The 22,757-nt window shown below is 40.3% G+C and overlaps 1 protein-coding gene across 2 annotated transcripts in view; it reads left to right on the top strand.

Moving 5' to 3' along the window:
- Positions 1–22,757, top strand: part of banp (BTG3 associated nuclear protein) — a 34,507-nt gene that overhangs the window by 4,370 nt on the left and 7,380 nt on the right. For both annotated transcript variants that reach the window (XM_035665250.1, XM_035665251.1), the window contains exons 7-11: positions 1,365–1,604; positions 3,513–3,671; positions 5,505–5,626; positions 8,096–8,167; positions 10,848–10,892. In XM_035665250.1, the coding sequence (XP_035521143.1) occupies positions 1,365–1,604; positions 3,513–3,671; positions 5,505–5,626; positions 8,096–8,167; positions 10,848–10,892 (638 nt within the window). The remainder of the gene's footprint in view (positions 1–1,364; positions 1,605–3,512; positions 3,672–5,504; positions 5,627–8,095; positions 8,168–10,847; positions 10,893–22,757) is intronic.

The following is a 22,757-nucleotide window of genomic DNA, read 5'->3' as shown; positions in this document are numbered from 1 at the left end:
TGTTAGAAGCAGGAAAAATTGACAGCGTGAGGATGTGAACGACTTTGACAAGGGCCAAATTGTGATGGCTAGACGACTGGGTCAGAGAACCTCAGAATCTGCAGCTCTTGTGGGGTGTTCTCAGTCTGCAGTGGTCAGTACCTTTCAAAAGTATATATATATATACTTCTCTGTATTCAATCGGACGCCAATCACTGTTCTAAGTAGTAGAAAGATCACAGGTTGAACAGCAAGAAAAACTTGTTTTAAGCCATGACTTTTCTTTCTCTGTCAGGAAGGTCCCATCTCATTATTAACAAAACAGCAGTGTGAATGAATAGTGCATGTAACAAGGTGATCTGTGTCAATTCTGCTGTGTTGTAATGGATTTCTTTGGTACTTATCTTGAATTTTGTTAAGACCACCAAATGGTAAAAATCTTTACCATATGCCTCTCATTCACACGATGATGGCATATGTGTGTGTCTGTCCACATGTCTTGGCCCAAGGACGCTTCAAGATGTAGACAGGAGGATTGAACTGCCACTGAGTAGTGGATGACCCAGTTTACCTCCTGAGCCACAACCACTAATCGCTTTTGATTGTTTTGTTAAATTTGACTCATTTAGCGTGACTAACGTGATTCTTACACATGGTGTCCATATTGAATGGAAAGCTAACTGTGCTGATCTGTCATGTTCATTTCTCTGTGGTTTTGACTCAGGCTTAGTCATTTATGTTTTCAGTAGCTTTGCTCATGGTTCTGGCTGAGCCTTAGAGGAAATAGTGCATTTCTAATGAAAGTTCAAACCTAAATTAAGTCCATATTGTTGTAATATTTGCTGTGATTATTGGTTTGGTTATTTTCAGTCGATTTGGGAAGTTCTTGGTTATCTTCAAAGGCAAACTATTATTCATTTATTTACAGCTGTGGGTTACCATGATAAAACTGTGTTAGTCAGCACTAGCTAGATGGTACCATGTGCTGTTTAGTGCAGTGTCTCATGCTTTGTTTGTGTGTTTGTTTGTGTGGTGAACTTAACAGCTAACATACGCTGTGAGCAAACAGCCAAACCACATATTCTGCTTTTTAATACCTTTAATAATAACACAGTGTTACCCATAATTCACACAATTCTCATTCACTGCCACATGGGTGCGCTATTGCATTACATGAAGTGTACCAGTGTAGTATTTTTCAACCTGTGAATCAATACATGTAGATTTTACAGTGATAGAATTTTCTTTACATCAGTGAAGGAAGGCTAGGTACATGTACAGGTATTTGTATACTGCCCCAGATCTCAGTATTCAGGCTACATGGTTGTTCAACTAGAGCTGTGGAAATGTGTGTGAATAACTGTTTCTTCTTCTGTTTCCTCTAGATGATTACCCAGGCGGCACCTGGTTGGGAGATGAGCACAACCCAGAGATGCGAGTTCGTTGTCCAGTGTCTCCAGCTGACATGCTCCATATCACCACAAACTGCCGCACAGCAGAAAAAATGGCACTGACGCTGTTGGACTACCTGTTTCATCGGGAGATCCAAGCCATGTCAAACCTCTCTGGCCAGGGCAAACATGGCAAGAAGCAGCTGGACCCGCTCATGATCTATGGCATTCGCTGTGAGTCCTCCTGCGTTGACATCATAATCATCTACTATTGACAAGTGTAGCAATTTCTTGCGATTTTGACAAAGTGGAGGTAGACATGGTGGTAAATATTATTCCATTACAAGCCAGTTTACAAAAAGGAGTGTCTTTTTATGTACAAGCTGCTGGCACTGACACATCCACCATATCTTCTCGTCGAGTGTTTCTGAGCTGTTTGAACATGCCAGTTTGATAACTTAATTGGCAAAATCACCCACTTGTGAATGCCAAGGCGTTGTCTAGTATCACTGTTTATCTCACAATTATTACATGATTTCTGAACAGTTTAAATTATGCTACTAAAAGTCACTCAGCCGGGGTTTAAGTCCTTGCCCCCTTACATCAATAAATGAACTCTCGGAGACCTTCCCACATTTCATCCCCGTTCCATTACAAAGCGGCACCGAATTGAACACAGAAATAGACTGCAGTCTGTATTCCCAAGGCGGGATACAACAACATGCATTCATCATTGCACACACGCATAAATGTGCAACACATTTTATAACATACCAGACTCTAAATGACAAGCACATGTCTGGTAGAAAGACCCTAATGGAGTCACTCTCAATTCAGTGAACTCTTTGATTCCTGATTAAGCAGGGCTATGATGGTAGGCAGACAGATATTTATGAAAGTGGCTGTATACTATATTTATATTGTTTATGTAGCAGTAAAAAGAGGCGCTCTATTAGCTGTAGCCTTTCTTTTAGAGGGCAGCGTGTGCCCCCTGCAGGAGGTTTTAGCAAATATCCCCCATGGCATACGTAAGTGTTTGTACTTGGTTACCTGTATTTCCTCTCAGCAGTGTGGGTGTGTGTAGTTACATGCAGATTTAGCCTGACATAGAGGTATGTAGAGGTTGGAGCAGGGCCAGGTGACTTTTGGGTGACTCATTCTGCCTGCCTAAAAAAAAAAAAGAAAGAAGAAAAAGGAATGAAGGAGCAACTGCCCTGCCTGCCTGTACAGGACTCATCAGGTGTGGATGGGCTGCCGTACTCTGCCACCCCACTATGCCCAGATACCCTTCAGCTGTCCCTCTGTCTCATTTTCTACCCTCAGGTTATATCTGTGCTGTTGTTAATTTTTGTAGAAATAAGCTGTCAAGTCGCTCACACCCTTGAGTTCAGTTCATAACACTGAGGTAGGCAGCCACTAAGCACAGCTGTATCCAGTCTCACCTGCACATATCTCCACTGAGGGAGGGATAAAGCACCGTCACAGGCCTGTGTTAGCACTTCTTGTCAAAGGGTGTGGAGAGGAAATCAACAGAATCAGGACAGTTGTTGTCCAAGTTTTGTGTACATTGTTTGCAGATGAATCACCCTATCACAAACAGTGCAGGATTCTGTTGGTATTAAATCCTCTCCATTTTAAGATCCTTTACTGCAAAGACTGTATGTAGGCTATAGGACTATATGCTGACATTGACGTGGTATTATTTAAGAAGATTTCTATGCCAAGACACAGACTTCAAAATTAATTGTAAAATAATATTTTATCTATAAAGTGTGCTGCTGACATCGTCAGCCTGTGATATTCGTGCTAGGGAAATAGCCTAACTACTATGTCTTGTATTAATGCCGATGTTACATTCAAGTTTAGGTTATGGCATGTGAAAATATTTAATCTACACAGCACTTGCTTGTTACCTTCAGTATAGCTCAAAGCAGACTATTTGGTTTCCTCAACTATTCAAACAAAGGATGGGGCACATTAATGAAAGGGGCATATCAACACAGAACATTTGGATAGTATTCATTTTTTCATGATTTATTCATTACAAAGCCAGCAATATTGCAATATTTTGTGTGTGTGTGTGTGTAAATGTATATATACACACAGAATGTGATGATCTTTGACTTATTTTTCTCCCCACAGGCCACTTGTTCCACAAATTTGGCATCACTGAATCAGACTGGTACCGCATCAAGCAAAGTATTGACTCCAAGTGTCGCACTGCCTGGAGACGCAAGCAGCGTGGCCAGAGTCTGGCTGTCAAGAGCTTCTCCAAACGCACACCTCGCAGTACAGGCTCAGGTAAAGTACAGATTATTAGTTTGTCTGTGCAGCATAGAACAGAACAGTTCAAATATTCAGCAAATCTGAGCAATTGGGGGAAGATGATTCCAGAGGGTTGGTGATAAAACAGCAAAGGCATAGTCACCTTTTATTGGGCAATGGATTCAAGGCCAGGATATAAGAAGTGGAACGAGGAACGGCAAGGTCAGAAATGTAACTGGGGGAATGGGGTGCCGTATGTAATCAGCATGATCTTGTAGTTGATTCTGAATTTTACAGGAAACTGTTGGGGGGTGCAGGAACAGGGGTAATGTGAGACTGATGGCTGGTTCAAGTTAACAACCTGGCAGCTGCTTTTTGTATGTAAGAGCTCAAATGTTTCTGTGGTTGTTTTCTAATTAAACAAGCTGAACAGTTGTGAGAATCGAGAGGTATCCAGTGTTTCTTCTGCTTGCAGGGCACTGGTTTGGCTTGTCATTATGGAACTCATTAACTTTGTGCTGTCAGCAAAAACAATCATATTTTTCCAGTCAATTTCAACTAGTTCTCAAACAGTTTAAAAAGAACAGATGGAAGTGTTCTTTCTGCGAAGCTGTGTTGGCCTCTTTCGATCCTTATTCTACTGCTTTATTGGAGAAATGGACTGTATGCAGTCACACGCAGTGAACCTCAGACTGCTCTTCATCAGCTATATGAAAGTTATTTTAAGATCAGAACCCAAATGCAGATACAGTGCGTATTGCAGCAGATGGTTGTAATCTGCACACAATGCCTGCTGTCCTTCCCTCCCTGTGAGCCACCACCTCTCACCTCTGACCAGGGAAAAGTAAGACTGCAGAGGAAACCCAAATATCCTGTGAGCACACACGAGGGGTGGGTTGTCAGGCCCTGCCTTTTCAGACCACACACACCCCAGAGTGTACAACACAAATACTAGTTCAGATGGTCTATCCACAAACATGCAAAGTCAAACTTTCAAACACAATCATTCCTTCCTTAATCAGATTACATATTATTGGACAGAAAAGAGGCAATTCTTCTGCTTTTTAAACCATTATTTATCAGTGAACCAGCAAGTAGAGCTTAGACCGAAACTGTTAAACTTCACAAGCCACCTGGCTCTTGCTTCCTCATCTGGCAAACAATAGTACTGAGGATTATTTCCATAATATCAGCAATAATGAAAGATGGGAGACAGCTTTACTTTTCAAAGCGATATCACTTAAACACAACTTTTGAGGTGCATGTGATATGTGCTGTATCTTTTTTGTCATTTAAAGCTACATTTCCTGTTTGTTTGTTTCTTATTCCATGCTGAAAAATGCAAGGTATTGTTACAAAAAATAATCTTAAATCCTTTGAGCCCTCACACGTCTTACAAAAGAGAGTGTGATTTGGTTTATTTTGCATTCTGTGGTGCAGACTTCAAGGTCACTGAGAGCTCTGTCTTGATGTCTTCGGGGTTTTTCTGGAGCTGCAATAGGTGATCCGATGGGTGCAATGCAGGGATTTCAGACTGCTGGTGTGATAGCGGGTGTTTAGACTGAGGCCTTGGGTTTGTGTTTGTCTGCTAGACCATGAGTGTGTTTGGATGGAGAGTCCTTGTTGTGTATTTAGGCGTTTGATAAAGTATAAACACGCCATCATCCAGCAGATGGCCTGGGAATTAGCCAGCTTTTTATTTTTTTTTTTTTACAAAAGGTTGCTAAGGCCCCTTGCATTAACACATGTGTGACTGTGTCTCATTTGTATTTTTTTATATGTGCTAGAATCATTTGCACTGTATTTCTGACCTACTTCCACTGTATACATAAGTGCACCAATGACCATATGTCTTGTTCTTCTAACCAGAGGGAGGCCTCGCAGAAGAAGCATCCCACATTGAGAATGCCACCCAGCAGACCTTGCACTACACACTGGCCAATCAACAGGTCCAGTTCCACCGGATTGGCGAGGATGGACAAGTTCAGGTGGTGAGTGTCAGACATTTCATCCTTCAATGTTTCACTGAATCCATAAGCAAACATTTTTATTTATAGGCTTTCACACAACAAAGTATTATCTAACAGTAACAGTCTGAGTCTTTATCATCGTTCCTCGCAGATGTGTCTTACAATAAGCTATTTCTGTCTGATTCATTTATTTAATTATTTGTCATATAAGGGAGGATTAGTAGTGCGGTGGGACCGATCACGCCACCCACCACAGTGACTGCATTTTGTAGAAATACACTGCAGTTTATGTCAATGAAGGAGTTGCTCCGGGATTGGATGACCTTTTACAGCTGCTTGGATCAAAGGTCATAGTCAGGTCCACTACAGCGTGGGCTGACAGAGAGAAAGTGAATGAACGTTTCCTCTCTTGTCTTCCCTGTGCTCTGAAATACAATAACCTAAAATACCAACTTTTAAGGAACAAGTGAGAAACCACTTGATTAAACACTATGGCCTGTTTAGCGCAGGCCAGTGTGACCAAAAATGTGTATTTTAAAGTTTCTGGTGGTTTTACAGTATATCTAGTTTTGTTTTTGTTTGTTTGGTTTTTCATGACTGGGCCTTTTATAGACATTCATAGTGGCTTATTCTACTGTCAGGAATACGTAGAATTTAAAGACATTTTAATGTCATTATGGCTTTGATTACCATAGGGTTTTCTTGGCCCCACAAAATGATACAATATATGAAACAATCAGAATGCATGAAACAGTTGCAGAATGTAAAGAAATGTGCAAACTACAACGTAGTAAAAAGATATGCCACTGCTACTTTTTTAAATACAAAATATTTTAAACTAAGTGTATAAACACCATAAACTGACATAAAATACTGAGAGTATTTAATGCTACAGTAGGTATAAAAATAACTTTTTGTCATATTTGCTATACTGTCACTATATCCTGACAGTAGTTACGTGAGACTGATAATCAGGTTCATCCGGCTCCAGTTCTCCTAGTGGGATTTGCAAGAATTTACCACGCCTGAATGAAAATAACCAATCAGAGCAAGACAGTTTATTGTGGAGTCTCATTCCCAGAACTCAAGTATCTTCAAGCCACCAACCCAAAGTGTCTTTCTATCTTTCTCAGCTCTGATTGGTTTATGTTCAGGCTTGGTGGATTCTTGCAAATACCATTAGGAGCACTTGGGGGAGCCATAAGAACCTGATTTTTTATTTTTTTTAACCTGATGATCTGTCTCATGTACTTCTGTCAGGATATAGTACAAGTTTCAGCAAATATGATAAAAAGTTATTTTATTAAAGTGTTTCAGCTATGCACTTCTTTGGAAGTATATATTAACAAAAAAATAAATAAAATCATATCATGTGGTTAGAAAATAAAAACAAGGGGTGTTGAAGGTCTTATCCGAGTTTTAAAGTTATACTGTGTCTGTGGAATTGATGAAATTGATAAAGTGTTAGGTTTTAGTTCAAGGTTTGTCATTGAGGTTACATTCATTAATTGAATTAGAGTAGACTGGCTCAGCCTTGTTTACTCATTTTTGTAGTGAAACAGCCAGTGACAGATAAACACAAGCTGTGAGACAGTGTTTGTCATGAGGGTTTTTTATGAGAAAATAAATTAGATAATCGTAGAAGTTTTCTTAGTACATGTATGTGAGATGCAAAGTCTGTGTTACCAAACAAAAATATGATTGCATCATAACACATAATCTGATTATACAAAGTAAACATTAGAGAAGTCATTTTAATTTTTTGGTCCACTGTATGTAATGACAATGCTACAAAACAACCTCATAATTTACAGCGTTGAGTATTTCTACTGTTATTAGGTTGCTATGTGATATATGGGTTTGGAGCTACTGATGATAGGTGACCTGCCTGAGAGCGGAAGGAACAGGCATAAAAGATAGAGGGCGGACAGGCAGGAAGAGAAGTTAGGGAGAAGGTGGAAGAGTGGGAGAGAATGATTGTCAGGAACTCACTGTGCAGTTATTTCCCTCCCGACGCTGCAGAGTATTATAGGGTGCAGCTGAGCCTGAAATGTATGAGTGCTGCTGATACAGCTGAGGAAATAAAGTATAATGTGATTCAGGGCTGCAACAGTCGTCTGATAATTACTAAACTAAAAACAAAACAAAAACTTTGTTTACATGTAGCACACTATGGCTACTTGTTGCATTCGTTTTTATCACATTCTGTACATTTCAGCTAATTTGGTTCCCCATCACTTACAGTAGAAGTGCATTAGCCAGGAATTTCTGATTAGCCATTATAAATAAGTGATCTGGGTCCCTGACTGGTTTTAAGACAGACTTTAATTTTTTTTAACACAATTTGTAATTGTATGATAATTGTATGTAGATGTCATTATTGTTGGACTGGTAACATGCCTTTGCAAATGTCTTGGTTTATTGATCATATTTGTGTAACCCGGGTGTTCCAGCTTCAGCGCTCTCTCATCCTTTATCTCCGTGTCTCAGATTCCACAGGGTCAGTTACACATTGCCCAGGTACCACAAGGAGAGGAGGTGCAAATCACCCAGGACAGCGAGGCAAGTGTGTGTGTGAATGTGTGAGAATGAGAGAGAGAGAGAGAGAAAAGACTAAACACCAACCACTCCTTTTCTTGAGTCATTCTTCCTGGTGAATTAAATAAAATATCTTTGCAAACACGTCAGTCAGGAGAATTTGTCTCCAAACAGAATATAGCTGTTACTGTGAAGTCATGCTTGAGAAAGAAGTGGTTTGTTGGGAAGAAAAATAATGTTGTCTACTTAAATGTGGGAATGTCAGTATGTTGTGTTGGAAGTCTGGTTTGTAATTTGGTTGACTTCTGGCTAGCTAATGCCTTTTATTATTTCACTGGCTATTTTAAATAATCCATTATATTTGTGTGAACGTGTAGATTCAGTAAATGCTCTTGAGGGCCCTCTGACATAAGGCAATTTTTTTTACACCATTACAAGTTTCTTATACATTATTTAGGTCAATAATCAGAACTGCTGTCCAGTGCATTAGTCTACCATGCTATAGTATTCTTTGATGAGGCTCACACAGTGTTTCTTCAGAAAAATAGAGTTGATCCCCTAAAGCTGTGTTAGAGACTATAAGGTAGTCTACTTTAAGGCTGCACAATTAATTAAAGTATTTTCAAAATCGCATTATGGCTAAGTGCAACATGCAAATCGCAGTAGCAATATGCCAATCGCAAGAGCTGCAATGTTTTGATAAAGGTAAAATGAGTGACAGAACAGCATTCAACAGAACTTCGACTTTTATGGCACCGACCAAATTGCGCCAGTACTATAGAGAATGAAAGTCTTCAGGCTGTTAATGTTACACGTTGGAGGCATGCGGGAGAAACCCTCTGTTTTCGCCAGCTCAGCTTACTTTACTCTTTACTTTACTCAGCTTCCACCTTTGAAGTGAGTAATTGTAACCTACTCACTTTGAAGTGAGTAATTGTACCATAATGGATAATGTTAAAATTAATTTTAGAAAACTGGTATTGGAAAAAATACATCATTCAGCAACCAGCATCACAGTCAAAGTGTCAGTTTCAGTACTGGTATCAAACATTTTCAAATAGTAACCAGCCCTATTGCAGTGCCCCCCTCCTCCTCTACCATAGTGACAACTCTCTCCATCTATGAGAAGTGTGTTTAAGAGGCAGAACCCCCGCAAAGCAGCCGGACCAGATTCTGTCTCTCCATCCACCCTGAAGCACTGTGCTGGTCGGCTATCAACACCTCATTGGAGATATGCCATCAGTCAGCCTGCTATAAAACCTCCACCATAATCCCTCTCACCAATATACCCACATATAAACACTTTTTCATCTGTCAAATAAATTGGGTATGCTCTTTTGAGCTTTTGTATGTTTCTGTTTGCAAACAGCCATCCAAGTGAAGCATAATGCAACCGAGTAATACCTGACAACATTTAGGTCATTAGTGAAAGAGAAAAAACAAATGTTCCATATAGAGCATCTGAATGTTTATATATCCTATGTGGTTATGACTTTCGTTTCCACATAATGCCCAGATGTCTCATGTCCCCTGCAATACATGCACTCTGCATGCATACACAATGTTAGCCTGCCAGTTGAAATAAAAATCTAACTCCAAACCACACCGACTGCTGAAGAGGAATTTCCACATCAGCATCATTGTTAGTGATGGTTTTTTTTGAGGATGTGGGAGAGAGATTTATTTCAAGGCGCCAGTCTGTGTACACACATACACATGTAATCACATACTGTGATATGTGCCACACATGCATGACATTTATGCAAAAGAAATTGACACCTTGACCAAGTGTTTTTCTCATTTCCTATTCAGTGTTGCTAAAGGACACTGAGAAGAAGAAATGCACGATTGAGTGAGAGAGACAGAGTGAATTGGAGGCAGAAAAGCTCTAAAGCCTTTCCTGCTCTTTGTGGCGGAGCCCAGATTTTCTTCTCCTCTCTCCTTCCTATTCCATGATATTGTTTGTTTTTTGGAGTTCAAAGCTTAGCAACAAAATCCCACTTCTCCCAACTGCCACTCACAGAATATGTTTTCATTAGGAACGGGCCCCTTTCATCAAAGACATTGGTTTTAGTGTGCTTGAAAAGGAAATGAGCTGTTTGAGAGATTACACTGCTTTCTGACCATATGGCAGCTCAGACAGAGCTTGATACATACATGAAATACAATTAGCAAGAGAAAACAGAAATTTGGGGTTTGCTAAATATGGCTTATATGATGTCCTCTCTCATGTGGTCTTGTTAACATCACTGTGGGTGTTCAGAGACTTTATGATGGTCATTGCATCTTGAAGAGACAGTGATGGGCTTGTGCCTGTGCCAATGGGCATCTGTTTTTGTTTACAGGAACATCAATGCAGCCAGAAATGACAGAATAGTTGACGTATATACAAAGACATTGCATCCACGTCTCACTCTTATGTCATTTTAAACACTCCTCTGCCAAAATGTGCATGCACAATTCTGACACTTCTGATATATTGATACTGTAATGCTGCATGAGATGTTGCATGTTGATCACTAGAGTTCAGTTTAGCACTCTTTAATGGCTGGATCACCTCGTGATAAAGCAGGTCTGTTGTCCGCCTGTTAAGCCGGATAGAAGGGAAAACAAATGAGCCAAATGTATATTTTTATGGCTTTATGTTTCCTAGTTAAAATAGCTAATCAAGCTTTTGACATGACATGTCGCTTCTCTATTTCAGGGCAATCTCCAGATCCACCAGGTACATGTCGGTCAGGACGGTCAGGTAAGGAGAACACACATCACAGTAAACTACATAGGAGTTGTAATAAGACTAATTAATCCAAGCTGTAGATGATAAACCACAAATTCACATCACTTCAGTACAAATCCTTCAAAAGCCGAGGCTGGATAACAGCTGATGTTGCTAGATATGTGTGGTTTTGTGTTAAAAATAATGGCTGCCAGCTTTATAAAGTAGTCATCGTCATCCTTCACAAATGATTTATATGTCTGATGGTCTTAAATCCTAAGGGCTGTCTGAGGTAGGCTCCCTGTTCTGATTCTGCAAATATAAAGAGACGTGAACAGGCATAACCCTGTCCCTACCAAAAGCCAGTATTTATGTACCTTAATTCAGCAGCAGTTGTGCAAAATCACTGACTAGTCCAATTAGAATGAGAGGGCTATTATTTTAATCAAAATGTGAGATATCTGACAGTACCAGGATTCAGATGATCTCCTTGCCTCTCTTTGTGCATTATAGGCTTAAGTGGCGTTCTGAAAGAAATGTTTTTGTTCATTTTTTGCTGGATCTATTCGTACAGTGATTGTGCAACAACTCTTTACCATTTTATCTGTTTACAATGTTTTTTTTTTTCCAAGTCACTGCACCAAGCAGATACTGAATGTTTGCACTTTTGCCTTTCTGTGTAGTGAACCATGGTTACTTCTGTGTACGATGATGTCACATTCATACCCTCTGTTGCACAGTTGCTGTGAGTGTGGCGACCCCGATCTGGGTGTGTTAGGAATACTTGGCTGAATATTTCATATAGTTTTACCAATGCAGCGTTCATGTCGGCCACATTCACCTGCCAAACAAACATTAGACCATTAGTGTCCATCTTCCCCTTTATTGTGAGGACCTCTAGATAGGACTTGTAGAAAGAGACAGAAGTACAGACAGAACAAATCAAGCCATTCAAATAGTTTTACACTAAAATTATCCAGAAAACATACTTTTGGTAGAATTAGGTATCTAAAAGGGCTCTGTCGAGTTTTCAAACAAAAGTTATGTTTACATGCAGTGTTACCAAAAGGCTTAAAACTTTACAAAGTGGATTTTAAAACGATTTTAGATTTACATCTGTGTTTACTAGCTAGCAGTCTTCTTCACTCTCTTTGCTGGTGCTTTGCTGCATATCTTGGTGTGTTGCCACTACCTGTAAATCAGTGTCATAGTTTAAAACAAGATAAAATAGGGACTCGCTCATAAAAAAAAGAGGTCCATAAAGGGCTAAAACTCCACAGGGTGGTTGTTAGTTATTAACATGTAATATAAATATAATTGGAAGAAAAGGTATCATGAATTTACTAAATTGATGAAGTGAAAATGTGCATCTCGACAAAAGCAGATTGACACAATCGACCTTACAGTTTGATACAATAACGATAAGCTAATTAGAAGCATACACCCACACAGCCCTAGCAACACACGCACAGATGTTTTGTGTCCTCCTGGTGTGTTTTTTTTTTTTCCCCGTCCATCTCCTCTCCTCCATCTCTGTCTTGGATGATTTGGACCGAGGGCCCTTCCTGTTTCTCTGTTCTTTCCTCTGAGATCCAAGCGAGTCTCGATCAAAGCAGAGCCGGCCTGCGTATGACCATTGCAGGCCACATATGGACGCCCGAAGACCAACATATAATTTCACATTCATGATTTCATCATGTTTGTCTAGAAGTAAGGCTTTAGGGAAGGAAGTTCTTTCTCACGCTGCCCGTCTGGTGGTTAAACTGTTTTCTGTTATTTTGTTAGGACAGGTGTTTTTATGTAACAGCCAACAGAGGGTTTTTATCTCCTAAAATGTGAATAAATTCACTTCTTGGGTCATTAGTTAAAAATGACACATCATTATTTGCTTGTTTTTTTAAGTTAATGAATACCATATGCCACCCTAAGAAAAGTAGTGACACTATTCATTCATTACTTCACTTTTGTATTACGCCCTAAAATAATTCTGTTAGTTGCATTATCTGGGGCACTAAATGTTTTAGGGCGAAGGCTGTGTTCAAAGAGGCTAAAGCGCTGCGTGAAAAGCACCCCCTTGTCATTCGTTCAGGTCGTTTTATGCTGCATCTGGTGCCATGTGGGCCCCGTGTTGGCTTAGTGGGTTTGTCAACACAAAGAGCTCTGGAGGAAAAAAAACCTACGGTTGTCCACAAAACAGTTGAACGTAGCTCAAGTTTTGCTTCAACGCGATCCAATGTCACCAGCAGGCAAAGCATGGCGTTGGCCAGTCAAATACGTGCAAGGGCACATTCCTGGTGGATTACTTTGTAACATGAACGGTGTCATTCTACTGGTTACCCTGTGATTGTCGCAACAGAGCATAAAATTATACCTTTGCAGACTTATAAAATTCTTCCTCACAGTATTATAAACCACTGTGGTATGTTTTGGCATCTGATAAGCTTCCTAACTCATGGAACTATTACTCAAACCCGCTTTATTGGATCATATTTCATCGTCTCACCCGTACCTTAAACAACGCCCACACCAACGCAGCCCCAGGTTTGTAGTAAAACATTGTCCAAAATAGAGTCTACAGTCTTAAATTATAGTTTGAGTTGTATTTGCCACTTTGTTGGCTCAGTCATATGCACTCTGCTCATAATTCAGAAATTTGGTTTAAATGGAAGGCAGAATAAGTCGAAGGAGATTTTTCCATTGATATTGTGCCAATAAAGAGGCTTAAGAATGTAATGCAAGTAACAATCTATTTGTTCACTTAGTAAGGTCATGTACTTTAAAGTAAAAAACTTTATTCCAGTGCAGTAAGTAGTAATGTGATTACTATCATATTACTTTCTAAGGAATTACTGGACCTCCGATGCTGCACTTAAAAGGCAATCATCACCCTTTCTATTTAATATGTCAAAATTGGGTAGAAGAAAAAGTTACGAGTCACCAACCGTCTGGAACCACGTACTTTCGGCTGCTCAGTTCTCCATTTTATAGTCCTAAGAAGATCTCAATCATCCAATTCACTCATAGGATCAAGGCGCCATTGGCTATCTGTGTGCACGCACATCTATGGTGTGTAAATGCATCTGCTTAATATGGGTTTTTTTGTTGTTGTTTGTATTGTTTTATTGGCTGTTTGGCTCTGTATGTGTTTTCAATTGATTGAGGTAGTCACCACACATCCTCACACTCCTTCTCACACACGCTCATAAACACACATTCATGCTTGTGTCCTCAAATGACCTACTCGCTGAGCCTGACAGCAGCATTCCTTTCTGTCTCTCTAGGATCTTGGAACACTTTTTGGCAAAGTTTGGTTTAGATTTTGCACCACAACACACATTTCCAGCAGTTATTCATGTCAGTTCATAGTGTACATGAACTGTTTTTGCAGGTTTCCATTAGTTTTATCTCATTTAGCTGTTCTATAGTGTATATGCTGCACACAACATGCACTAAGATTTGCAACTGGAGTGTGGGATAGGCATTAGTTCCTTGCAGATAGACACCAAAGCGTCAACAAAAAAGAGAACAAAACACTGCATAAAGGCTTCTATTCCCTTGGCAGTGTCTGGGAGCCTAGTCCAATAAAAAGCTTTTTATTTTCCCTTTCTTTTTAGCTTGTGCTTTGATTGGGTCTGTAAAATGATATGAGTGCAGTGCCAAAAAAAACACACAGTGACTTATTCTTTAAACCTCTTGTTGCAGGTCGAGCTTTTCACACACATGCCGTGGTACACTACAGTGGCAGCCTCTCTTCACTTGTATATTCTCATATTTTCAGCTCTTAGGTCAGCTCTTAAATCTGACAAATCCCAGAAAGAACATTCAAGACAATCAAGGGAAACAAGGGTCCAAACAAGTATGATAGTGGAGCTAGCACTTATTCAAGCAGATAAATCACGTTGACCAGATATGGTTGCATACAAATTACATATTATGTCTCTATCATGATTGGTGTCATGTATCTTGGACCAGAATTTGTTAACGATGTCAGTCAAAGATAATATAGATCAGACTTAATCCTGTGTGTGCTTTCTTAAATGTCTTAATTTGTGTGTTTACAGAGAGGTCTACATCAAACAGGCTGTGTATGATGTCACTGTTTTTGTAATCTGGCAGAATAGTGCTGAGGCTGTGTTAGTGTAACCCAGCATACGCAATTCATCACACAAGAGCTCTCTGTCTTATTTCGTTTTCTTCGGGGGCAGTTTTACTCTCGTTCCCATCTCACGGTCTCTTGTTTTCATCTTCCTTGTGCTTTGTAGTTGTGGCTATACCTGTCTTTTAGAGGCTCGCCTGCCGCATCCTATCACTCCACGTCACATTAAGTGTCAGAGTTCTATCCACTCTAAGATCCATTACGACTCCATCAGGGTCTATTAATCTGTGCATGTTTTCCATGGTGGTTAATATCTGCAGTATTTGTCCCATTAAAATTCATTATCAAAATCAACTCTCTGAGGTGGCCTGGCGGTGGCTCACATCTCAGTTATGAGCAGAGACTACTGACCGATGTATCGGGCAGCCCATATTATGGGCCAATATTGACCTTTCACAGACATCAGTATTGTATCTGTGTATACGTTGTTTAATATGCACTACTATGAGAAACAAACATTTCCCCAGTATATAATGCAGAAAAAAAGATGGTGGTAATATATTAGTGTCACGTTTATCCAGCAGAGGTAAATGTGATTGGCAAGCAGCACAGAGTAAGCGAGAAGTAGCTTTCAGCAATGGCAACTACAATTGGTTGACAATGTTTGTATTAACATGTTAAAGAATATGTAACTGTAACCTTTGCAAAGTCAACAGTGCAAAATCGGTGCACAATCCAAATAGAAAAGGTCTATTTTCATTCTAGCTCATAAATTCACTTTATTGGCCACCATAAGTGTAATCTGTGAACCTTTCCCCTCTAAAATGGTATCGGTTTAAAAAATCCCATGTGCCTCGAGCTGTAAATTGGGTCTGGCCACAATTTAAATGCAAGAAGCGTCACTCATTTTCTGGACAAAAATTCAAATTGAGCTGTCAGGTTGCATTAAGAAGATGAGTCTGGCCTTAGTTTAGTAATTCCCTCCACTGATTTCTATCCCTCTCCACCTGGGATGGATGCGGGTAATGGGTTGTTTAATTACTTGTGTACACGCCAAATCAATCTTCTTTTTTTCTTCTTCAAATCTTTTGGGGGTTTTTTTGTTTGTTTTTTAATAAGTAGCACATATTGTGAGTTTTCCCCTCAAAGCTGTTGCTATATTGTCAACAGAATGCTGCCTGTCCCTAGACAATATACATATGCTAGTTTTCTTCAACAAGAATTACTTCATATCAGGGAACATAAAAAGTGGTATGCCATTTTGTTTTAAGGCTGCTACTCACTGTGTTTCATGTTCTATAATGTTCTGCACAATCAGGAAATCAATACATTTTCCGGCTGAAAAGTGGTCAAACCCCTGCCCCAGCTTTACTGAGAAATTGAGGTGTCTGTAGTTAAAGATGCAGCAGTCTGACCCCTCTGTCTGACCTTTGTCCACCCATCATGCTCTATATTCTCACTGGAGATTTACTGCATGCAATGAGCACGCATCTCAGTGTTCATTTTGTTTGTTTGTCTAACTGCTCATGCACAATTTGAAGCTGTGCAGTTTGACGGCAGATGTTTGTCTTTTCGCAGTCTATGCCAATTTAATTGAACCTAGCGCAACTGTGCCAGCTGAAAATCTGAATAAAACCGGATCCAAATTTCCCTGCCGGCCTATAAAACCCCTCTCATGCAGACGGAAGAGAAGGCAGACCCATGAAACTATAAAATAACTAGTCTTTTACTGCACTCCCTGTCTGTCATAGCCTCTTATCTAGTGCCCTTCTCTCTCTATGCTGTGATCTTACCCTGCACTGATGCAGACCAAATGGAGGATTGCAAGATGAAAGGAGTGACTGATGAGGAGGGGGAAAAAAAAGAAAAAAGATGGGGAGAGGAAAGCCAAGAAGGGAGACCGTCTGGAAGAGATGTTTTTTCCCGTTCATGATTGAAAACTGAAACCAGTTTAGCTGTGAATCAGACAAAAACACTCTGTTAAGCAAATGGGTGGTACCAGGTGCCACATAAGAAAACTGAAGAGGGTGGTGCTCCTTGCTAACTCAAATGGCTCAGTCAAATACAATGTGCACATATTGGCCTCAAATGACCCCGTTTCCCTTATCCATCTTAGCAAATCCACTGTTGAATGAGCTCACAGATTTCAGAGGACTCTCCCTGTCAGATAGCCGTGAACCCATGCCGTGTCAGTCTGAAAAATCCAGCACATCTCAAGAGGCTACTATAAAGCTTTAACAAATTTACTGATCCTGTCATCCGCCTGGATCATTTACCGAAGTTGGACCTCAATGCTGCCCATCGGGGGCTTTAGACGTGATTGTCAAGAGCTTCCTCCCCCTAGTTGAACCTCTGCCATCCCTTTCTGTAAGCACATGTTGTGGTGCATCTGTTGGACCCTCCCAGGCAGCATTGTTCATGGCCAATGTGGGAACTGGGTCACAGAACAGAGAGTCCATCTCGGCACTGATCCCTCTGTCCGTGCTGCCAGGATCTGTAAACACAGAACCAGTCCAGAACCAGGAAAAATACAGACAGTACATATTGTGTTGATGTGGTGATAGTTCAGTGAGGGAGAAGGGTGTAAGGAGTTGATGAAGAAAAAGATGGCCAGCCTAAGAAATGTTAGATAATGAAGTGAGGTAATAAAGGAGAGGTGAAGAGGAAACAGATGAATTAATGTGTTTTGACCTCAACTCCTCTGAACTCATGTTGTACTGCAAGTGTCGTTTTGTGCCAGAGACTTAAGCTCCTTCGATGCCTGTTGTCAGTTAGCTTTGGTAAAGGTCTGGCGTTCTAGGACAATATCTCTTGATTTGTCATTTCTGCACACAAAGCAGATGCTTGAACAATCTGTATAGTAAACCTCAGAATCAGGGTGTGATTTGTGCTGGAAACTGCTGGCATGTGGCCTGAGTTACTCAGTTGTCCTTTTTCTCTCTCTGTTCAAGAATGCTGTTTCTAGTGTGTGAGAGGTTGCTGAGAATCCTGTGATTCACCGTTTCAGATGGGAGGGTAGAAATAAGATGAAAAGACAAACAAGATGTTTTATGACCAATGTTTAGTATAAACGGGATGTACGTAAGCAGTAAAGGATTTAGAGCTCTAGTGGTGGATCCTGTTTCAAAGGAGTAGTGGTCTGCTTTGTGTCCTTGTGGCCTCATGGCCCAGAGATAAAGGTCCACGGATCGGGGAATCCTTAGTTCTGAATGTGTGTGTGGGTGTATGTGTTTGTAACTCAGCATTTCTGTGCAGAGGAGGGTACCCCCAGTGGTGTTTTCTTTTGTCTTTTGTGGACAGAACCCAGTGTCGCTGGCTGTGTGAGTAAGAGAGACCAGATGTTTAGATGCATTTCAGTGTGACTCACCATCAGCACAGGCCTGGTACAGCCTTGCCTCACCAGTCCCAGGCCTACAGTGCTTATCATTCATCAGTTCTAACTTCAGCAGGATCCTCACAGTGATGGCAGTTCTTACAGCAATAGTTGGTGTGTTTACAAGGTTAATTGTTACCAGGTTAAGGTAATACTACTGTCACATAAACAACTAAATCATGTATGTATATATGACACACATCAGAGTCATAATCAGAATAAGTATAATTTAATTAACAGAGCTAAATTACTCCTCAGTCTGTCCAATTACTCTTGGCATGTCTTTTTTATTTTATTTTTTTGCCTACAAGCACCACAAAACTGGAGTGAAATGGATGCAGAGTAGTCTGTTTTGGAAAAAAGGCAGCATGACTAGCAGTGGGGGAACCATAAAATTTTTTCATGGGAATGATAGCAAAACAGCTTACATAACTAACACTGCAAGTTGTTTTTGCAAAATTCACCAATGTAAAAAGTAAAACAACACAAATCTAATACTTTCAGGCCACATATTTTCCTGGACATTAATGTGACTATTTAATAATAATGCCTGAGAAAGGCAAAGTCAAATGGATGAGATGAATGTTGTATGTTGCTTTCTTCTTCTATCAATGCTGGTAAGTGCACAGGCAGCTGTAGAGGTAACTATCTAGATGTGATGTCTCAATCAGGTAAAGACTCTAGTGTGCTAGCTGATGTAAGATGACAGATGTCTTTAATGGCAGATCTGACTTATAGTACTTATAGTAGTAGTTTGTCAAAGTTGCTGAGTGCATTTGAGTTCAGGAGGTTTGAGTTTTGTGTACTGCTTAAAAGGTCGGTTTTAGGTCATCTGGACATGTTTCGTGTCAAAATCTAGTTTCCAAAGCATTGTATTTGTTTTGGATATTTAAAGGGGATTGCCAGGAATAAAAGCAGACTAGCATGTACCACTTCAGTTGTGTCAGAAAAATAACATTTGATTTAAGAAATGTGTTGGCCTTCATCAATGTGCATTACTGTATTAAATGACTTGTTACGATGGGTATTTTGTGCAGTGTGATATTGTGTTAGTTGAATTTTACAACTTGTGTATATCTTCTCCTCTGGCTCCATTGAATTAAACACGATAATTGGAAACACGATAAAGTCATCATCTTAAATCATGAAATTTACCGACATTGTAAAAATGCCGTCGTCAATTATGCAGGCCAAGTTTGGATTTGCGCTAGAGAAAAACCTTCAGTGGAATTTTCTTCCTTTTCGCTTTTAAAGGGCCTGACTCTTAATTATGGCTGTTATTTTTGTCATCAGTCCCCCTTTGATTTGCTGGTTCTGGATCAGAATTCAAGTCAAGCTGGTTTTGTCGTAAAACCTCTCTGAGCCCTGTCTGAATCTGACTCCCAGTCTGCTGGTGGGAGTTGTGGAGCAAAGGATGCAAGGGGAGGGTTTGATTGGATGCAGGTGTTGAGCTCTGGTTTACAAACAGTGTTAGGGTGTGGGTGGAGATGGGAAGCAGTGCGCCAGGTTAAAAGGTCAGGGGTCTTGTGAGAGATACAGATTTATAATAAGGATGTATTTTAAAGAATAATGTGTGGGCCGGAGGTGGATATGTCAGTGCTGCATAGTAATATCACTTGTCAAAAGTCTGAACATATAACTGCAAATAAGTGAGAAAATTCACAAATCATAGAGGAACAAAGCATAATACAGTTTGGCTTCCATTTCAACTTTCAAGCCATTTTTTTTTTTTATTTGTATCACAAGCCCACTGCTGTCTGTTGAATCATATTATGAGCCGAGGCCCAGCTGAAATCAGAATAGTTCTCAGACTCAGAGGTAAAATAAAAGGCATATGTAACTAACAGTTAATGACTGCAGTGAGACATATTTAGGCCAGTTTTTTCAGTTTTTTTCCTTTTCCATTTTCCCAGTCTACACTAAACAAGCTCTCAGAGCACCGCTGTGTCTATGGGCATCTTTACAGCCAAGTTGCAGCCAGGCTCTAGCCCACCCCGCCGCACCCCACTCCCTCCACCCCACCTACCCACCCGGAGATAGTGTTTCTGCTTAGACATCTGTCCAGGGTTGGCAGTTGCAGATGTTGTTGACGGCTGTGAAGCTGAGAGGAAGTTCCAGCCACTCCAAAGTCCAAATGTTTCTTTTTTCATATCCCTGTTTTGGTTTTGTTTTTTTGTTTTTTTCGGATCTGAAAGAAGAAGAGGAGGTATTCCTTTGGGAATTATAGGAACCAGATTTGTGTGGCTCTCTTTTCTCACAGAGCACAGAAAAACCTTCTTATGTGTATGGATTTTTGTATCTTCTAAAAGGATGATCTTGTGTTATTTGGGGATTGCGCTGTACTTTGATTACAGTGAGGGTGAAGTAAATCATCTAAGTGGGTGACTCATAGCATAGTCCGATACACAGCTGAGTGAAACTGAGACCTCCTGTGAGCCTGGGAATTGATGCCAGCCTGCACTAAGTATGTGCAATGTGGAAGCATATTTCCTGATTCATGCGTTACTCTGAGAAGGTTACCAAGGATAGAGACGAAAATTCAGAGGCATTGTTGTATTTCTGAACAACCCATGTGTTCTTAAAGCCTTCTTTATTCAAGTTTAACTAGTTTCATAAGTCAAAGGAGAGAAAGTGCATTTTAGAATCCTCAGACAAGCACAGATGATGGCTGCCTAACAAAGCTTTGTTTATCCAGTTGGTTATTGTCTTTTAGTCTTGGAATCATGAATGTTTTTTGCATTAAGCTGCTGTTGTTGTTCATATTTGTGTCTTTCCTCTCTCATTGCTGTATTTTCTTAGTGTCCTGGATTTATTACTGAAAACATTACAGCATCAGAAAAAGATTTATTTTTTTCTTTCCCTTTTTTCTCAAGGCCATGGCAACTTGCAAAGCCTGCAAAGGATTTAAGAAGCTCTCGATTGTTCGGTGCTCTTCTTCTCCAGTACAGTGCTGCAGTATCATAGCCCTTTAATCCTACTTGTCTGCTCTGCTCTTTGGACCTCCAGCACACAGCTGGCCAGCCAGCCAGCCAGCCAGCACTGATAATTTAGAGGTCCCAATCCCTAAAATTTTGAGGTCAACAGTAACTAATACACTTAAGACCTGCTGATGGCCCCTGTTTCTGACAAATTGGGCTTAATACATCAAATCTAATATATTGGGCTGCATTTTGAGTGACTCATCTCTGCTCTTAGTTGAAAACTGATGCGGTTGGGCGATCAAGGCAGCACTGTCAAGTTTTCCCACGATCAGGGGACTTGTCTGGTCCAAGAAAGCCTCCTCAAAAATGTCTCACCTTGTTGAATAATGTAATAGTTTCGGGAAAAAAAATCTCCATTTGCCTATTTTTCAACCTAATCTACAACCAGAATACTTTTCTACCTCATAAAATCTTTTCTTGATACAAGCTTGAAATAATTTTTGTTTTTGCATAATTGCCAACCATAGTACATCTGTCTATCTGGGCATCTCCCTTGAGGTGGATGTGCATCTCTTGAGCATGGATTGGTTGTTTTCAAATGAGTCATACTTTAAAGCTAAGCATGACAGTATTACACCCAAATAGTGGAGACGAGATGTTCTGACGAAGCGAGTCGTGGGACAGGATGTGGACCCGAGAAGTTCCTGTGTAATCGCTGCAGAGATCTCACACACCGTTCCAACTCTGTAAATGCTTTTGTGAGCCTCTGTATGCTGCTCCTCACAGCTGAGAATGCAAACTGCTCTCAAATGGAGGTTGAGAGTCTAATTGAGTAAGACAAGGGTTTACGATCTCAAGTATCAACCATAGCAACTCTTGAACTCTGGTAATTTTGCACTTACATACACTAGTTGAACAGTGAAGACATCATCATGCTTGAGTTTATAAACACACACGCGCACACACACACACACACACACACAGTAACTGTAGATACACATGCATATGACTGCAGACAGATGAGCAGTTGGCAGCGCCATGTTTGATTCCTAACAAGAGAACAGTGTGATGAAGTGTGGGGATAAGGCTGAATCACTATAGATGTCTGCCATGAAAAAACTCTATAACAGCTGGCTGTGCATTTTGTTTCTCACTATTCTCACTGAACTGACTGATGGAGAATTGTTGGCATGGATTTAGTCTCTTTGGGATGTTGCCTACTTCAAGTATGTACTGTATGTGCATTAAAGGAATAGCTTGACATGACAGGAAATGCGCTTATTTTCTTGAACCAGAAGACGCTTAGCCTAGCTTAGCTTAGACTAGGCATATCACAATACCAGAAATGTAGTAATACTGTACTGTAAACGAGGTGCCCCGTCAGGTCGGAAGAAACTGGTTTCCCGTTACTTTTGGTACTTACGGTACTACAGAAAAACAAGTACCGTCATGTTTTCAAAACACCGCCATCGACTTGGTATTGAAATATCGGTTCTCGTGACATCCCT

Source organism: Morone saxatilis, unplaced genomic scaffold (genome assembly GCF_004916995.1).
Source record: "Morone saxatilis isolate NCDOM2014 unplaced genomic scaffold, NCSU_SB_2.0 Contig2, whole genome shotgun sequence".
In the NCBI taxonomy this organism is placed as follows: Eukaryota; Metazoa; Chordata; class Actinopteri; family Moronidae; genus Morone; species Morone saxatilis.
This window is presented reverse-complemented; position numbering and strand designations above follow the sequence as displayed.